At 36.4% G+C, this 20,354-nt stretch overlaps 1 protein-coding gene across 2 annotated transcripts in view; it reads right to left on the reverse strand.

Moving 5' to 3' along the window:
• The window catches only part of LOC119076040 (hemicentin-2), a 151,397-nt gene that overhangs the window by 69,579 nt on the left and 61,464 nt on the right, over positions 1 to 20,354 (reverse strand). For both annotated transcript variants that reach the window (XM_037182664.1, XM_037182663.1), the window contains exons 3-4: positions 3,051 to 3,178; positions 1,762 to 1,960 (exon numbers count right to left, since the gene is read on the reverse strand). In XM_037182664.1, the coding sequence (XP_037038559.1) occupies positions 1,762 to 1,960; positions 3,051 to 3,178 (327 nt within the window). The remainder of the gene's footprint in view (positions 1 to 1,761; positions 1,961 to 3,050; positions 3,179 to 20,354) is intronic.

A 20,354-nucleotide genomic window follows, 5' to 3' on the forward strand; every position in this document is an offset into this window, starting at 1 on the left:
TTACAGTTACTCATAAGAATACCTACTTCATCTCTAATCTAATACAAGATTTATGAGTTCCTGTGAACTCTGGTGGAAAACCAACAAAGTTTAATTTTTATTTAGTGAAACATACTAGACATCAAAATCTGAAGTGAAAGCATTTTTGCTCATAATGTCCACAGCTGGGCTTGAACTAGCAACCTCTGGTTTATAAATCCAGCGCCTATCCAACTCGACTAACTTCATTTCTTTCAAATTTTGAATCTTTGAAAATTTAATTCGAAGATACCAATAAAATGGGTTTGCTAATAGTCGAAAGAACAACGAAACTTCTAAAGTTCGTTGTTAAAAACTAATTGCTTTAGTGGTACGACTCGAGTTTATTTTTCAAAAAATGCAGAGGTAAGAGGAAAGTAAGTAACTCGAAAGAGTCACAGGTAGGTCTGGACATATTGTTACAGATAGTGCAAAATATTCAGAACTATATGGAAACTTAATTACGAGATATAATGATAAGTCTGGAAAATGCAGATTTTGTGGATCGCCCCAGAGCTTTAAAAAGTTTAGTTTAATTTACAATCCAATCGACGATATTCATTCCACATACGATTTACACGTTATAATACATACGTAAATGTCATAAAGTTGGAAATGCATGTGGAATGAATAGCGCTGATTGGATTGTAATAGTTACTTCTTATAATTCCGAGACTGTCCTATGACTAGTGACTCACTAGAGAGTAAAAAAAACTCTTCTTGAAATGCAAGGTGAGGTAAGAGTCGACTAAAATTTCTTTTAAAAAAATACAGATTCAACACAAGATATTTGTAATATGACATTAAGGCAGATTGCGATTTCTATTTAATTTAATTTAATTTAGTTTTAAGTTGACGTAAAACGAGGAAATTATAAGGAATTTTTCCATACAAAATGTATTGTCAATCGACTTATAAATCGATTATAAAACATTTACGTCAAATTATAATAATAAGTAAAAATCGCAATTTTCTTATCATTCCACGTGGTTTCTCAGAAGGAAGTTTACGTTAAACATACATGATGTTTTACAGCACTCATCGAACCCTTTTAAATCGATGGAATATTCCATATACCTAAACAATAATAGAAATTATGCTTTTAGAAGACATTACGTGTTAAGAACGAAGATTTGCGATTGCTACCATTCAAAGAAACGCTAAGCTCCATCGGAGAAATTGAAAATAGTGATATTTAGTGGAATGAGGCCCTAAACTTATTTTGTTGTCCAGCCGATGAAAACAGTCGGCGGCTGGCGGCGGCTGATGTCATATTTTTGTATCGGCGGCGGCGCTCGGCTGAGTACCTCCAGCCGGCGGCGCGCCGGCTGAACTCGGCGGCGCACACCTCTACATGCAGCCCAGTTACGATTCATAGGATAATGATGTTTAGAAACTGAGAGGAAATGTAATAGAGTTTTCCCATATTTTAGTACATTATGCCATAAAATTACTGCTGTCACAGCGCTTATTTTCATGTGAACCAACTTCATATGGTGACATTTGTTCTGTATTGACAAATGTGAAGTTGGTTCACATGAAAATCAGCCGCAGAGAATGAAGTACTATGAAAAAAATGTGGCGCCTCTACAGGCCAACCCACTTGTCCCATATGCGCGTTCTACATTGCAGAAATAGAGAGATGTTATGACGGCTAATTTCACGATATCATTTATCTGAATTACGATGATTGTATGTTTCGATAATAATTAAAATGAATTTTTGAATTTTTCGATTTCTTACCTCTAACCACCAGTCTGACCGGTTGACTGGTAAGTGCATCTTGTGTTGTAAAATCGCTAGACGTCACCTGACATTCCCATTGACCATCATCGAAATCTAATGTTGCCGAACGAATCCACAGTGAACAGTCGCCGCCAACGTGCGGTGAATGTATCGATCCACCAACCCATTCGTATTTCTTTGGGTAGATACCAACCGGCTGGAAAAAAGAACGAATTTAGATTATTGAGTGACACTATGTCTGGACATTGTAGGCAATTCATTATTTAAGTGGATGGAAATGGAGTGGGGGTATTTGATAACGGTTCGTTTTATCCCTTTTACAGGTTTTTTATGCAAAACATTTCATAGTACGTGTTCTTATGAACATCCGTGAGCTGGGGAACTTATCGACAATTTGACAATGGGATATGATACCAATGAGAGAGGGGTAAAATTTGTGGAACTAATTTTTTTTGTGGGTGTCGCGAACCGGTAAAATAACCGGTTGAGCGTAAAACTAACTATTCGGGAACTTAAATGGGGTCGAATTTTTTCATACTCTTCAGTACCATTCGGTCAAACTTACCGACTACACAGACTATAAATAGCTAGTATGTGTCGCGTATCGATCACCTATTTCATCGAAACACTCCTTATCACTAAAACCAGCTATGTTTGCGTGCAAATATAAGCGCAATTCGCCAATATTCCAAAAATTTTAACGAAAACAATTAATTAGCGAAGCCAATAAGGATTTCCCGAATAACTTTTTCATTTAAGTTTTAAACCCCATTAGACCTAATCTAATGCCATCCAAATAAAACTTTTTTTTTTCGTTTCCTATATTACGAGCCTGAGCGTAACCGTACCTCCAACATAATTGCCAGAAAAAATTACTTGAGCGCTGAGATTGAATAAATCGATAAATTATTTGAAATACTTTGCAAAACAAACCTAAACCGTGATATCAATCAAAGTCAAATTTATAGATGAACGACCCCTCTATATCGTCAAGTTTATTCTTTGGTGTGTACGCTAGAGGAAAGTGCATTTGCAAAAAAAAATGTCGAAAATTTACAGAAAACGTAGAAGTAGAAGACAATCTAAAACAAATTTATGATGTAGGTTCAACCCTTGGTGATTTATGTTTGTGGTGTCAAGGCACAAGATAGAATTTTGATAAAAAAAACAACACAGAACACTAATAATGCTTTAGGGCTTTCGCTTTCTTATATATCATTGAGAAACACAAGTTTTTTTTTCACAGCCTCCACACGCACTCTGTTCGTTTGTTTGTTAACATTTACCTTATTATCCTTTTGCCACGAACAAGTTCCTCGTTTGTCAATAATTTTACATGTGAGCAGGGCATCTTGGCCGGGATTTACTTCGGTGTATTTCGGTTGTTCGGCGAAACGTTGAAAGCATAGAGTGTCTGGAAAAGTAAGAAAAGTTAAAGGTTAAAGTGGTAGAGATGAATCGTTAGTACTATGGGAGTTAATCTCGATTTATATGATCTATATGGGACTACAGTCAACTGTCTACTATCTAATCTATAAGAGAACGACGTAGAGATGTTGCCTCGGCTGAAGACGGATAGTGAATGCTCTATTGTCGCAATGTACACGGTATATATAGGCTGGAGCACAGGCTACTTGATGGTTGACAATTCAATGGTAAACTGTGATCACCACAGTACTTTAATGTTCGTATGATGAACACAACAACTTTGCTTAAATTGGAATTTGTCAATCGAAGTTCACTTACAGATTCCTATTTTACATGCTTATGTATTCCCTAGAGTCGAAAGTGGCTTAAAAAGTAACGTTTTCGTGTGATTGTTGACCACGGCTTCGCCTCGACTTTTCAACTTTTTATCCCTTGTCATGTGAATGACTATTAAACGCTTCTGCACTGAAAATTGTATATTTCATCAATGAAGCATTTTTTCCCTCGGCAAGTAAAATATTGTACGTAACTTGGACAGAAAAGTTGAAAAGTCACGTTTTTGATTGATTATTAACCTCGGCTTCGCCTCGGATCAACAAACTTCACGCGAAAACTCGACTTTTCAACTTTCCCGTCCTTGTGACCTCAATATCTATTTCTCAAGTCAGTGACGAAAAGTAGCAACTTTTGTTGTATGCAACAAGCTGCGAAATTGAGCTTTTTTGACACACGATGTGGTTATCAAACGAACGAAGCGACATCTAGTGACAGAGACAAACCAATTTGGTAACTTGTTGCGCTAAGAGGTTTTTTTTCTAGTGATTGAGAGTTTTCAAGCACTACCCAGCGATGAGTTCAGTAATAGAATTTCCTTAAAAAAAACCTCTTAGCATGGGTTAGAAACAACATTTCCTCTCACATGTTTCACAATATGAGTGAAAATTTCTAGGTAGATTTGCCTTTTGATAAAGCCATTTCTTAGATCAATTTCTGAGAAACTGAAATTATAAGAATTAATCCTTCGGCAAAAATATAACGTTTGCAACGAGCTTCCTTTCCTCTAAGATAGTAGGTAGCTTAACCATTCCATCAACACATTGTTGCGTAAATTTCAAAGTGAAATTCACTTTTACGTCGACTCTGATACAATAATAACTGTGTTCGCCATCTTCTAAGATCTATTTTATTTCTCGGTAATTAGATAATTAATAACAGAGCAACACCTTAACGTATTTACGTACAGGAGCATTAACGAACAGTAAAAGTAAGCGAATCAGTTTATTTGTATAGAGCAGGATCTGTATTCACAGGTATTTTAATCACGAGTTGGTTGGATTAATTTTCCGTATAATTTTCATAAACAGCTTGAGAGCATAATTTGTTGTTGTTGAATGGAAACGAAGAAAAAGTGAAAAGGATTTCCTTTGTGCTGAATTTTTTTATGAAAAAGGTATGCCGTTAATTAAGTATATTGCGTCGTGGCCAACATTATTTTATAGTTTGTCGGGAGCGAAAATGGTCCATTATTTGTCGAATACCTTTGGTTTATTTTAAGTGAATTCGTTTATGATATTCAACGTTCGCGATAAATTCATCATAACAAAATGACAATTTTCAGCCCATGAGCTATGGACCTCTTCGAAATCTCGAGATGAATTAGCTTTAGAGTAATGACGTTAGATGGCACTGTCCATCATTTCAGCTATAATTCGCTAGACCCAGTTTTACGGAGACTGTACATATAGTAAATCAAAACATCTCGGTTCATCATCCCCCAACATATCAAGTTGAATGACTTGACTGACGATTGGAAGAATATTCCAAAATGTTGGCTTTTCTGATATGCTCTTCAACTCGACTGTTCTAGTTGAGTTATATCTGTCATTACAAACTAATTCCATTAAAAATTATCTCTCAAGATCTCAGCTTGTGCTTTAATTGACCGCTATGAAATTGCTGTTGTCACAAAATTGTTTCCTCATGTTAACGAATTACGCAGCATCCATTGGATGCCAGCCAATGTTATCTACTATTACATTCGATAGACTCAGGGACTAAAATAAGGATTTCTGTGCAGGTGGGAAACTTTTCGAGGGGCGCCTAAACACAAAATCTTGGGCGCCAAAGTAACAATTTTTTATCCAAAAATAATATCATGAATTCAGGACGTTTAATTATTCCCCTGACCGTAAGTCTAGGGTATTTCATCCAAAAAATCATTTAAAATGTCAAAATTTAAAGTCTAGTCAAGTTGCCGATCATACCTGATAATAATCTGCAATTTTCTGGAATTTAATTTTTCGGTCATGTTAGGGGTGTATTTTTACCTGTGGAAAATGCGTCCACAATATGACCTAAAAATAAAATTCCAGAAAATTGCGTATAATTATCGGCTTACTGGACTAAAAGGTGTTTTTGGTAGAATATCAGCCCAAAAAATCACAATAGTGGTGAGTTTTTGGGTATGAGGGTGAGTTTTGTCTATAATTTATATATCTCAATAGATGTAACTGAAAAAATTCTCAAGTAATTTGATTTTTGCAGAATTTTTGGACCCCTACTTATAGGTAAAAATATTTATTCAAATATTCTTCGTTAAATTAGGGTGTGTTCCGCCATTTTAAAAAATCTGAGTAAATTACATAATCTAGGCATATTCCATGAAGACAAATCAAGTGACCAAAAACGGTAGTAGCACTTTTGTCTAGCATATGGAAAAAAATCATTGAATTTTTTCATCGTTAAATAGGGTCCAAAAAATCTGAAAAAATCTCGGATGTTAACCCTCCATATACAGACATTTTTTGAGAATTTCTACCGATTTTTACGTTAACACACCAGAGAGAAATAAATGAGAAACAAAATTCACATTTTTGTCAATAACTCCATTTTAGAGTTTCATACGCCACTCCACTGAAACTCTAGGCCAAGGTCTTTCGAATGATTTAGTTCCTTTAGTTCCTTTAGTGTCACTTTTTACATGCCAACCCTATTTTCTTTCCATTTTTTTTAGTTTTTAGTAAAGTGAAAGCCACAAATGTGAAATACTTTGATTCTGTATCTGTATCTCCATCTAAATGATGATAAAAGATTAAAAAAAAAACTGATATCGACAATGCCATTATCATTTTCCAACTAGGTTCAATGCGCCGCAGGCAAAATTTGTATTAAAATTACATTCATTTGACTATTTCAAGTCAGATAATTGTAATTTTTCTTGTGGGCAGATCTGGATTCGCAGGTGGGAATTAGAGGGGCGCAGGTGGGAGAATTCCCACCTGTGATGTTCCTTAGTTTAGTCCCTGGATAGACTTATGTTGCGTCATACATACTGACTGTTACAATCAGCCTGCCCGAAGTAAAAAATGCAAAAATAATTGGAATTAAATACACGGACATTGCATCATAAACCGAAGCGATAGCGGAGGTTTGTGACGCTAGTCCACTTCCCTAAAAAAGAAGAAGAACAACCAACGGGGAGAACTAAGGAACCTATATAGGCGAACATTTTAACTTTTCCATACTGAACCGAATCAAAAAAGAAATTATGTTCAAACGAAAGTACTCTCCAAAGGAGCTTGCAAAATATTTGACAGATAGCTCATACATTTTGTGTCATATTTTGCAAGCATTTTGCAGAGTTCGATTTTGCATGCATTTTTCACGAACTCTGTACTAGCCTTGATGATTGTGTAGTAGATCAGTGTTGCCGTGCTTCATATATATATATATATAGACAAAAAAAATTGCTTCACATGTGGCAGATGCTGAGGAAACCCCTCATAAGACAATAATCATCTGCCACTTGTAAAATCTCATCGGTAAAATTCTCGTCGACACATTTCCTTGTTTAATTTTGATTACGTTCAGGCGCAGAATGCGTCACCAAAACTGATATCAAAAGTTTTGGAAGTTTAACTCTCACTAGACTATCGTCACCTTTTACTCTTTTGAGGTTTTTGTGGGATTGTATTTTAGATACGAATTCAAAATGCAAATGCACTGCACATATTAGCCGAGTCCATAACAAATATCGCACCTAAATCACCACCAAAAATCCATCCATCTGTCCTAAACTTCAAAACTAATAGATACATCGAATTGACAGCCGGCAGCATCACCGCTGGGCATATTTTTGAGGAATCATCTATTCGAAATTAATTTCTTTTTATTTTTGATCAGATGGGATGATGGTGTGTGTGTTTGTGTGTATCTGGCGGGCGTTTATATTTCAATCAAAGTATTGATTAATTTCGCCAATTTAATTAAACCCTAAAATGGTTTTCATTATATTTTCCATGACGGGATTACCGCTGTGCGTAATTTTGATTAGAATATTATTAATAATTTTGACATTAAAAGGCAACCAACCAGCAATTTCATAAAATAACCAAAAATTATTTGTGTTTGTTCCAAATATCAGGCTGCAAATATAATCCGCTTTCGTTAAAACTATACCCCGGAAATTTCGGTAAATTTAATATCAAAAGGGATTAGAAATTATCAATGCTTAAACAACTTTTTCAACAGAATATTCGGATGTCGATGATTATAGATGGTATGAAAGCCCCCAAAATTTCCGCGATTTTATTGTTTTACGTTATTAATCGCGACTTATGAAATTAAAATTTGAAATGATTTTGCGCTCGAAGCAGCATATCCATAAACGATGCATCAAAATGAATCCAATGTAGCTCAACTATTCATATTCGGTAATTAGTAACAGATTCGTCAAATTATTTTTTTTTTGACAACTAGTCGTTTTTGTTCAAGCTTTTTCTCAGACGTTCCTCATGTATTCATACGCCTTTTCCATTAAAATATGTTTTTGACGCCTGAACTATTCAAATTTGATAGAAGCTCCGTTTGTGGTCACTTACTTCTAATTTCGTTGTAAGTCGGAGTCGATTCGTTTCTTACAGGAAAATGTAACGGCAGCTCACGTGAGGTCGGCGTATCAGCTGCCCTTATAATTTCTCTAGCGTTGTCAGAATGTGATTGAGCTGGCGTATCCGAATTTAATTTTAATTTCTCCAGAGTGTTAACAGAGAGAACGATTTATGACTAGTTTACTTCAACACTAACGTGTGACTTGTCAAAATGAGAGAAATCGCATACAAATTGGACTTTGATTTGAATTCATTTTCTCATTCACACATTTTTGACAACTGTGCCCAAGATCAGTTAAATGTAACTACGTTTGAAAGTCAGTTAGACATTTTATATGCTGTATGGCGATTTGCAACAAAGGATGCGTACTTATGTCCGATATTCAAATCGCGAATGATTCATTCGCACATATCGCAGCTAATCTATGTGCATACATTGTTTAATGAGAGTAAGTTATTATGTTGTTAAAAAACACATTATCACAGTCACAAACAGAACGCTTTTCTTCCAATTAATTCCGCTAGAATGTAATACACAGAGGAAAATTTTGGAGTAGACACAATTCTTGCTTCATCGTCTCTACAATGGAATGGGAATGGGTGTGATGTGTATACGACTATGTTCTCGTTAATTGACAATGGAATAAATTCAAAAATTTATTGCTTGTCTCTAGTACTTTGCCTTAATACAAATAGACTGAGAAAGTGAATGTAGTCTTTGGAAGTTAGGCTGCTAGTGAATTAATTCCACTAAGAGTTTGTCTCTAAGTTTCTATTCACAGAGTAAAGACTGTCGATCTACTTCGAGAATTTTCTCCGTGTTACTGTAGATTACCGTAAGTGTAATTGGTTCATTTGAAACTACTGCTCATACTATATGAAATTAAAAGTTCAATGTGATGCGTTGAAAACGTACGGTGTTTACGGGCTGCTGATTTCTTATCTTTTACTGTCAATTGACGATAACAAATGAAAGAATCACTTAGTATACGAGCTTCCATCCAGCATTATGCGACGTTAATTATGTCGCTTTTATCAGGGCCTATTATTGGTAATAGTACATTGCTGCTATAAGGCTGTATATAAGAGATGTGTACGTATACGAGCGCTTGCGCGAGTATTATTACGAGTCTCTCATATACAGCCTTATATCAGTGAGGTATTTTATCGCAGTAGGCAAACATCTCTTGTTCTAGTGATATAATTTTGCTTGCAAAACCTTTACCTCTCTAAGGTAAATTTGTTTACGCTTATATAGCGCACAATGCACACACACCGTATGCGATAAATGCATTTAAAGAAATTTACTGAAATTTACCGAAAATTTACCGAATTGATTTTTCGGTAAATTCATTAAATTTTCGGTAAATTTAAGTAAATGACTTTACCAATAATAGGCCCTGGCTTTTATGCACAATATTTATTTACGTGGAATTTAACTGTATGCACATTAACACCAACAGAACGTAAACTGCGCGTGCCAGTGTGAATTCCATTATTTTGAAAATCGTTGAACTCAACAATCGCGTTGAGAAGGACAAGTTGAAATGGAATCTAAATGTGTTCTTTTCCTAAACGAAAGATTAAAGCTTTTTTACCGACAGAGCTCAGAAAAATTATTTGCAACAAAAAAGAGCCGTACGTCCTCAATCGACAAATGACAATCACATGTATAAGTAAAAACCATACTAAACAAATTAAATCCTCAAACTTGTCATGTCCCAAATTCGTGACAAACTGCTGTTAAGGACCTTACATCCGCATTCATTCCAAATAAATATATTGGATTAGGTTAAATCATGTTCAAAATTGGCTGTTGACACATAATTGGCATAACAAATCCTAGAAAAACAACGTGAAAAGTCGAAGACATACACATATACATTATGCGGTAAAGTTAAAATGACAATAATTTCGTTTAGTTTTGTTTCAGATTCAGGGATACCGAACGAAATTTAGGTGGCTTTTATACGTTCGTTCGTACAGTCGTTGTCTGAGTAATATAAAGTAGGAGGATTCGATCGTGTGTTATCGTGTGTTTAATGGCCTACGAAAAATAAACTGGCGAATGTTTATGACGGTGATTTAACAGGATATTTATTGGGGTTAGTCATTTAGTCGGCTATATGCAGCGAGGAAATAGATGGAATTGACTTGATTAAATAGAAAAATGGAGATTTTTTTGCGGATTTTCTTGATTTTTTTTTATTGCAGGCCATAGCGTAGCGAACAATAATTCGTTGTAATTTTGTAGACAATTTGTTGAGCAAGTCTAATTGGATCCAACCATTGTTTCGATCTAGCAGTTGTTTTCGTCATTATTTTGGAGAAATGTTTCAATTTCTGTTTATGAATTAACTGCATGGAAAATGTTGTCATTTCGACAGAATCAGTTCCAGGGAGGCACTAAGCAAAGTAATGGAGAAAAATAGAGTAGCAAGTCACGTAAGTGTATCACATATTTACCCTGTTGCAAGGTCATACGATTAGAGTAGAAATTACTCTATTTGGCATTTACGAACTTTGGTTCCACACCTTGGTGTCGTTTTTTAAGGTGGGATGTAAAATTCATTTTTTTTTATTTGTCACCTGATCAACGAAAATCTTGAAAAGCTGTAATTTTTATTGAAAAGTGGCATGTTCCATTGGTGAATTATAGGAAAAATGAAAATTCTTTGATTTAACTTAGTTTCGAATAGTTTGGTGATGCCTCAGAAGTTTTTTGATGCTGCAGAAGAAAAAGAGTCTTCGGACTATTGGGAAAGAAGTCAAATTTCCGAAATTTCTTTCAATTCGCTAATTGGACATGTCTTTTTTGTGCATTTTGGCTACAAGTTGTTGATAGGAAATACCTCAAATTGAAGATCTTTTAATTACCATTCTAACGACACCATAATTACTATATTATTATTGCCAGGTCAAAACCACCTCAAAACACTTAGCCATATTAATTCGCCTCTCTGTTCTCTTAGTCCCCCACGTTCCATACGTTTCTCAAAAATTTCAATTTGCTGGGTTAAGGCCCGTCATAGAAGAAAATATTTCGACACAACTGTGACACTCCGCTAATATAAGGACTAGAATGAATGTTTGCTGTGTTTACTTCGGCGGTAAAATATTTTCATTCAAAAAAGTGTCCGACACTTCAACATTTATTAAAATTGTAACCTCTCCCACTTCTTTAGTAAGCTAACAAGACTTCGCTGAGTCTAATTATGCCACCTCTTCGAACAAAAATATCGGCTGAGGTCGAATAATTCTCCGCTGAGCTTTAACAAACCTCCGCTGAGCTCCAATAATTCTCCGCTGAGCTTTAACAAACCTCCGCTGAGCTCCAATAATTCTCCGCTGAGCTTTGAAAAACCTCTAATGAGTTCTAATAATTCTCCGCTAGGCTTCAGTAAGAGTCCGTCAGACCTTAGCACGTTGTAGTAAGGCAATGAAGCTAAGCGAACACTCAATAAGCATCAGCGGATACCTAATAATTGTTGCTATGATTTAATAAAACTCCACTTAGCTTTGGAAGATCTCCGCTGAGTGTCCGATTCGCTACATTAAGCCTTCCTGCAACTTGCTTAGGCCTACCGGACACTTCCTGAAGCCTAGCGGAGAATTATTAGAGCTCAGCGAAGGTTTGTTAAAGCTCAGCGAAGAATTATTAGAGCTCAGCGGAGAATTATTAGAACTCAGCCGATATTTTTATTCAAAGAGGTGGCATAATTAGACTTCGCGAAGTCTTCTTAGCTTACTAAAGAGAAACGAATATTTATTTACGCTCAGCGCAGTCTTACGAGAGGCTAAATTTTTAATAAATGCTCTCCCATCGTTGAGAGAATGTCCGCTGAGCTCTCGTAAAGCTTTAAAAAATGGTCGATGAGCATTATTAAATGTATACGCTACCCTTTGTCAACCGTGTGATGATTGTTTTTAAATGTCCGACACTTTTTTGAATGAAAATATTTTACCGCCGAAGTGAACACAGCAAACATTGATTCTAGTACTTATAGTAGCGGAGTGTCACAGTTGTGTCGAAATATTTTCTGTGTTTTTGTCGCGACAAAACAAAAAAAACTTTTTGTTTTGCATCGAGTAAAAAGTGTTTTAGTGTTCAAATATGCCTTTGCGACCTAAAGAGACTATGCCCGAATACAATGGAAAGCATAAGAGGTGAGTTTCTTTGAATTTTTTCGGTGAATTTTTGTGATAAAATTTTACTTACATTTTCGGGAAACTGTCCTGTCATTTCCCAATGACGGGCCTTAAAACACTTAGCCATATTAATTCGCCTCTCTGTTCTCTTAGTCCCCCACTTTCCAAACGTTTCTCAAAAATTTCAATTTGCTGGATTAAGTGTTGACATTTCATTAAAAAAAAAATTACCGCAGTGTCATCCATAGGACACCCACATATCGACTGGCGACTTAAGAAACATTTTTTACACAAAGAAAGAATTGTGAACTGAGTGTCAATGTGCTAAGCTATTTTGTAAGTCAAAAGCTCTGAGCCTTCAATTTCATTAGAAAAATTAAGTAAATTTGAGTTCTCATTTTCACTTACGATGTTTTAGCTTAGCACGCCATGGGTGTCATAGTTGTGTCGTTGGACTCTTTTTATGTGTAAAAGTCGAAATATTCGAAAATTTAATGACCACATTTGGGATGAAAAGCTTTTTTATGACAAAGCTCTGCACCAACAGAGGTGGAAGTTAAGAAGGTTCCTTTGCACCGACTAAATGCTTCAATACTTTTCTTCGAAGAGTTTTTCTTTTCAACGAAGTACGACTGTTTCAGGTGAGTTTCCGCTAAATTCGCTACCTCAGCAACACATTTCCGCATATCTCAGACAAAAATGTTCATAAAAGACTTGCCAAAAATCCATTAAATTGAAATTGAAATTCTCTTCTTTTTCTTGAATTTCTTTTTCTTTCGCCTGAATTAAGCATTACATTTGTTACAGTTGTCGATACAATTTTTTTTTAGAAAATAATTGAAACAAATCATTATCGTCGACATACGCACGCACGTAACGATAACATGGCAATGTCTTCACATATCCGTTTCCTATCCAATTTCATGATATTGTTATTGCCATGACAGAGAATAAAATAGAAATGAAATGTAATTTATGAACATTTTCCAGAACATCCTTTTTAACTGAACATAAACCTAATGCTCGGAATATATTCACACATACGACTTTCTCGAAATAGAAAACACGTAAACAAGACAAGTGAACACATAATAATATTAAAAGCATTCAGCAGCAGGAACAGAATTTGTGCAATGAAAAACATTCTGGGAATATTATACCAACAAGGAAAAAGCTCCAAACAATTTATGGTTTTTGGAGACTAGCAAAATCGATGCGACTTCTGTTCACTGTTTTTCGTATAAAATTTCTAAAGAAAGGAAGCGACGAGATGAAGAGGGAAAAAAAACCAACCACCAACCGACACGTCTCTCTTGTTGTCATATTTTCACTTGTTATACAGTGGCAGTGTTCACTTGAAAACATGTTTATTTAACAATTTGTGTTATGCCGTCTTCGGCCAAGATTATTAAACACCATCCAAATTTTGATATAATATTGTGGTAAAACATCCCAGAGGCACAGTTTCATATATCATTTTGTGAAGATAAACTCAGTAGCATATATTAACAATGGCAAATGTCTACATCATGCCGTATAACTGGTCTATACGTACAGTTAGGTAATAACACAACATATCTACAGTGGGAAGGGCGGGAAATCACAGTTACAATGGTTACAATGAAATACAACTTGAACAAAAAAAAATTCTACGAAACATCCCAAAAATTTAAACAACCGTCAAAAATGGAAAATTGCGCCACCTGTAATGAAGAATGGAACACATCTATTTTAACGTTTACGGCTGTCTAAAGATTCTGTCGTATATTTCAAGGCTCTGAGCGCTCTGAGCACAGGTTAAGACACTTCTGAGTTGATCACGAAGGCGGTAAAATACAAATTTTGACAAGTTTTCTTAAACACACTCATTACAAATGGCAACTTGATAAAAATAAATTCGTTTCTTCAAGTTTTCTTTTCATTCAATCTATGATTAGTGTGTTTAACAAAACATGTCTAAATTGTCAAAATTTGTGTTTCAATCGCCTTCGTAAGTCTTAACCTGTTCTTTTAGAACCTTGCAATTTTCACACAATATGTAATGAGTGAGTTTAACAAATGAGATGCGATGCCACCCATGTCTTACCCTGCTCTTTCAGAACCTTGATATTACGATGTCAGTGGTAGGGATCCTATTCGTCCTCTTTTAGGAGGACATGCCCTCTTATTTTGCCACGTACTGTTTTCACTGTTTTTATTAAATATCTTTTCAAAACAAACTACCCACCAGAGCGAAAAATTTTCCCTGCGCGGACTCAGCTAATTACTTTCTATAAAAAGGAATTTTCCAAACAAGAAATTCTTTTGTCCGAAAAATTTCCACTCGCTCCGCTCGCGTTGTACTCTACGTACGTTTTGAGAGACACCCAAATTTCCGCAAGAAAGAAAATATTCGGTGGGTGACATCATCAACAAAAGAATGTCGTCTTTGCACAGCGAATTAGAATTCTCGGCTGACAACATGCATTGAAGTGTGAGTTACACAAGACCTGGACATATGGCATGAAAAGGTTGTAATTCCTCCTACTTTTCGTCTTCTTTTTCGATAGTAACGTCCTTTCTCTATCCTCTTTTTCATGCCAAAATGTCATCTATTTCAAAATTCAAAAATGGTAGCCCCATGTACCAATGAGATTATGTCGGAATTATATTTTAAGTTTCATAGTTAAGAACTGTACATTCCCGCAGCTCCCTAGAGACGTACACATAGTTTAAAGATGTATTATAACTTTACGTGACCAGTTTTAGTTGAGTGAGGTTACAACCGGAGTGTAATACGTGTTTGTTTGCCGAATAAGTTCGGTTTATGTTTTCGGCGTGGTTTAATTTGCTTGGCACAAAGATAACTGATAAAGCCAGTATTACATTCTTGTGTTAGATTATAAAGTTAGTTGTAATTTCCCCATTTGCCGAACTTTCGCCCTGTGTACACTGGGGTACCATCCGACTCATATCGTTTTAAATTAATTTCCGAAAATTCATCCGGCAAAACATGTACACTGGTCAGATGTGTCGATATATTTTGTGTATCAACAAAATTCAGAACTTCGAGATGGAAACTTTATTATCAAACTTGTGTGTTGCGTATCTCGAAGCACTTTACGTAGGTAGGCTACACCATTACGATATGATAAATCTTTCAATCAAATACGTCGAAGGAAATAATCTCTATCGGAATTGACATATTAAAGGAAGGAGATAGATTCGAGAGAAATGATGTTAAGACTTGTTCTCGAAAATAATCGGCTGTTGTTGACGTGGGTTGTGTTGGAAAACACGGGTGGTTCAAATTTTGAAATAATAATTCCCGGTAGTTGTTTATGGTGAAAGTTTTGTTGCAGGTAGAGATTTTACAATTTGTTGGAATGGAACAATTGACCCAATCTGTTGAAATGTTTCGAGTTTCCTTTTTAGATAAATCTGTTTGTTCGGACGTACTTAGACTTACAGGAGTTCCACCTCTGATAAATGTGTTCTGCAAAATTTCAAGCAGCATTGTTTCGACAACTGCCCATGTCCGATCACTGCTGGTTGAACTCGTTAGTTACGAGATTGGTTTTTCTCGTTTTCAAACGTAGGTCATCCAACTATAGTTGGAGACAGTGTAGTTGGGGAGCTATTGAAGGAAGCCAGTCTCAATTACGCTGTAAAATGCAACCAGTAAGGATTTTCCAAATGTAGAATAAGGTATCACGCTCAGTCAAAATGAAGTAAAGGACTCTGTACCAAAAAACCAAACAAAAGGTACTGTTACTTGCAGACCATGTGTGTAAGCTAAGCCAGTGGATTTTCATCACTATCTGAAAGACTGTATCTCTAATTCGTCACCTCATCAAGCCATGGCGACAATTGCAAAGAGACAGCCAACCGAAAGAGGCTAGTCATACTTTCGTGCATGGAAAAGTGTAGCGAATTGTAAGTGAAATGAAAGTATGTTTGTGGCAAAGCCTTTCGATTCTTTCGTTTTGTTGTGAATTTCTTACTGCGAAAATTTAGTTGCAAAATTCAACAGCAAGACTCAACCATATCTTCAATGGGTGTTGAGAGGGTGTGTAATTTTGAAGGAGCTATCGGTTAAATGTAACTTGAACGATTCACAGTTGAACATCTTCGAATTCATCATATACATCTTGTTCATGTTACCGTAAGAACCACAAATGTAAATTCATCAACCAACAATTTTGGGAATATGTGCGATCAACAGAGCATGATGTGTTTACCTTCAACCTACCTCACCTTGTTACAACACAGAAACTTAACAGTTGGGAGCGCTCTTTACTAGTAATTGTAACAAACATAACAGCAAGCATATCCGAAACAATTTTGTGGCTCATCAATTCAATATAATAAGAAAAGCTCGTTAATGCAAATGGCAATTCACATCAATTATTTTTTACGATTTTTTTTCGGAGCGCAAAATAAACATCAGCCAAGTTTACCTCATTATTATGCTCTATCGTGTACATGGAACAATAACGACTAATGACTGAGGTGTGCGCTCCCTATATTGCCCTTTTTTCCATATCGTTGCATGCACATATGGGATAGACAATTACTTTCAGAACTGAAATTCTGTTCTATATACGGAGCCGTAACCGTAATAGTGTGCCGTAAAAATGATAAAATTATAAATATGAAAAATATGAGAGAAATTTCTGCAAAATGCAGAAAAAACGGAGCCCATAACGAGAGCGAGATAGCCAGCTTTCCGATTAATACTTTCCTTCAGTTTCTTGTTGTCTGTACTCTAGTAGTTGCGGGAATCGACCAAGAGAACCACACATTTTGCAATTATTATCCTTCGCTCATCTCAAATTTTATTTTAGAGCTCGTCGCGACCTTTCTAAAGAACCCCCATTCGTTGAAATTGGACCACTTTTAAATGAAATTTGAGGAGATTTTCGGTCAAATTTATCACTTTTTGTAGCGCTTTATGTAGCGCTGCAGCGAAATTGAAATGCTCAAATGTAATAGTACGGTAAAAGAGGAGCACCACCCTTTTCAGGTTCAGCTCCACTTGAGATTCTGCAGTTCAATTCAAGTTGAAGGAATCAAGGTAAATTACAAAAATATTGATTTAAAATATGGTTTTCATGGTTCATTCCCGCAGCTCCTTATAATCGGCGTCTGTTTGAATCGTAGGATTTCTTTTAAATATTAGGGCTGCTTTTAGTTTTTATTTCCATTTAACTACAACTAGTGTTTCAACTTAATTATGATTCACATGCCACATGCGTCGGAGCCCGTACATTTCATGTTGTAAGCACTACTTCCGACGCGACGCCCGAAGCATGTAAAATCCCCGGCAGAACTAGGGATAAAAGTGAAAAGTCTCATGTGTTCATACACCTCAGCTTCGCCTCGGATCAACAAAACTCACACGAAAATTCTATTTTTCATCATTTTATTCCCAGTTATGTAAACAATTGTATTTGTTTGCATTCGTACCGTCTGATCCAGTTTATGGGAAATTGCCCTGTACCCGAAAATCTTTGCTTTAGTCGTAGAGCGGCTCAACTCTCATATCAACCGTACGTTGTGCATCTTCGTGCGTTTTAAATACGAAAAGATCGATTTCAACCTGACCCAAAATGTCGTTTTTATCGTCCTCAACGTTATACACAACACCAAGTTGACCATCGGTTTGTTCTCCTTCATGTACAGCACCACCCTCTATACCTTCGCCCGGTACAAGATCGACGCCTCTAACCACCGACTCGCTCATGTATCTTGTAGAGTCGACATAATGTTTGTTAGCGCTTCCGTCTAGATATGAAATAAATCTCCAAACTTTAACGGTTAAGCGACGATATCCGATAGCCGCTTGGGATGGAATGTCCAGGTCCTTAAACGAGACGATTTCGATAGCTTTTCTTGATTCTTGATAAAAGGATATGCCATTTCTAGAGGACAGTGAATATAAACCAGAGACGATGGGATCTCCTTCTCGTGTTGTGATACTGTAGCCGAATCCGTTGTGGCCTTTAACCGTAATAGCAAAACCTACTGCTGTTCCCCTTTCACACAGAACAACGTTCTGAAAATTTGCCACGACTGCTGGGTTGGTGGTCTTAACACTTTGCATCATTATTGGTTGAAATTTGTCGTTTGTAACGCTACGATTCAGTGTGACTTGAACCTCAACATTTCTATCTGTTAGTTTGTTCGCGCCAGCACCAATAAGATCGGGATTTTTTTTGCTCCTAATATTGGTCATACGCACTTTGTTGTTGCCAAACAGAAAATCTTTGACCTTAATCAATTTTTCGCTTCCGTCCAGACCGATGATTGCTTCGGAAATATCCCCATCTGGATTTTCGACATTCGGTGATACGAATCGCCAGCCGTGAGTGTCATCGTCCTTAACAATGAGACCTTTTGCCACCAATGTCGTTCGTAAATCCACCAGCAGTTTACTGACATCGAAATCGAAATATTCACGTGATGTGCCAGCGAAGAATTGGAGTGGTTTGTCCAGACCGACCATACGTATTCGGTTTTTGTCGTAGACGAATTCGGTGATCTGAATATACTTCTCGACTTCCAACTCAACCGATTCACCTACTTGACCGTCCACTACTTTTGTGAAAAGCAAGTGCTCGCTTGTAATGTGATTTTTGTCGATCAGAAATTTCCGTAAATCGCTCAATTTCTGAGAGAAATCAAATTCAATTTTCACTTCGCGTTTATCAATTACAACGATTAGGCTTTGCACTCCCATTTTACACTTTGCACTCGTCTTATTTTGTAGAAATTGTACTCCAAACGTTGTGTTACAACAGTTGGTAATGTTCTGTTTAAAAATCACCAAAGGTCAGACTTTATATAGAAATTCAAATCATACCGTTTGGCACTATCATCACCTAAAAAAAAAAACTAATCTAACGCACAAAATTGATATTCACATTTCCTTCACAATGATCAGGCCAGTGCGCCGGCGCCATAAAAGTAGCTAAGAATGTTGCCAATTTAAAACAGTTGGTTGCACAAACAAAACCCTCCAACTACTGTGTAGGACCGTAGAAACTCCGAAACATGCCAAGTAGATCTGTGAGTTAATAGTATTTTTCGTAACGGAAAAGTGGAATTAACGAGGTAACGAAGTAACAAGACAAAGCCGAAAGACATCGTTTTCATCACGAGATCCGAACGACGTTTTTGTGCCTTAAGGATCATATTGAGACGGAACCACAACAAATCACTCTGCAACAATTTCAGCAACTACCGCGCACACTCGATTGCGGTCGAACAAGTTTATATGAAATTAGACTGTATGTTGCTCTCTCCAGCCGAAAAAGTTACTTTACACTCGCGAAACCATGAAAACACTGAATATCACGCGTCAAAAGTTATCGGAAACCACACTTTTTTAGTTCTCTCTCAGCAGACCTTGCAAACAGGTCTAGGGATCCAGGCGATGTTTTCCTTAATGGTCGAGTTTGTTTATGTTATTCGTCAAAGAGAGAAATTTGATACGAAGGCGGAGCTTACTCTCCGTATCAACAAGTAGTGTGATGCACATCGAACGATCAACTCGTTCGGCTTTATATCGCGTATTTTCGGTTTCGTTTTTATTCTCATTCTTCTTCTATACATTCAAGTTCAACCTTGAACGGTGTGTATTACATTTGGTTTTGTTGTTTGTGTATTTCATGGTGTGACGAGTGTAAAATTGTGTGCACCACAGGATTGAAACCACTCAATCATAGTATATGTGTGAATTCGTATACCGAGAGAATAATTTTTGCATAAGTAAGTTTCGTCAGAAGTCGAAACGAAATAATTTCATGGTTTCAATCCAAGTGATGCAAATAACTATTTTCGTTCGCAAATACGTCTCTCTGAGAAGTACTGAAAAGTGGAATTTTTTGATCGTGTAGTTGCAGTGGCGAAAAACGTCGAGTTATGATCCTAATGCAATAAATATCCCAGCAATACAGTAAAATGTGTATTGCTGGGATATTTGTTGTTAAGACGTGTGTGCAGTTTGTATTTTGAGCCAAAGGCAATGATTACATCCCACCCGACGAAACAACAAATTTCCCAACAAGACAGTACGGGGCTTTGTCTGCTTGCGGCTAGAAAATACGAACAACCGGTTTTGAGCCGGTTATGACGCATTTT

The sequence above is a fragment of the Bradysia coprophila genome, unplaced genomic scaffold (genome assembly GCF_014529535.1).
Source record: "Bradysia coprophila strain Holo2 unplaced genomic scaffold, BU_Bcop_v1 contig_232, whole genome shotgun sequence".
Lineage (NCBI taxonomy): Eukaryota > Metazoa > Arthropoda > Insecta > Diptera > Sciaridae > Bradysia > Bradysia coprophila.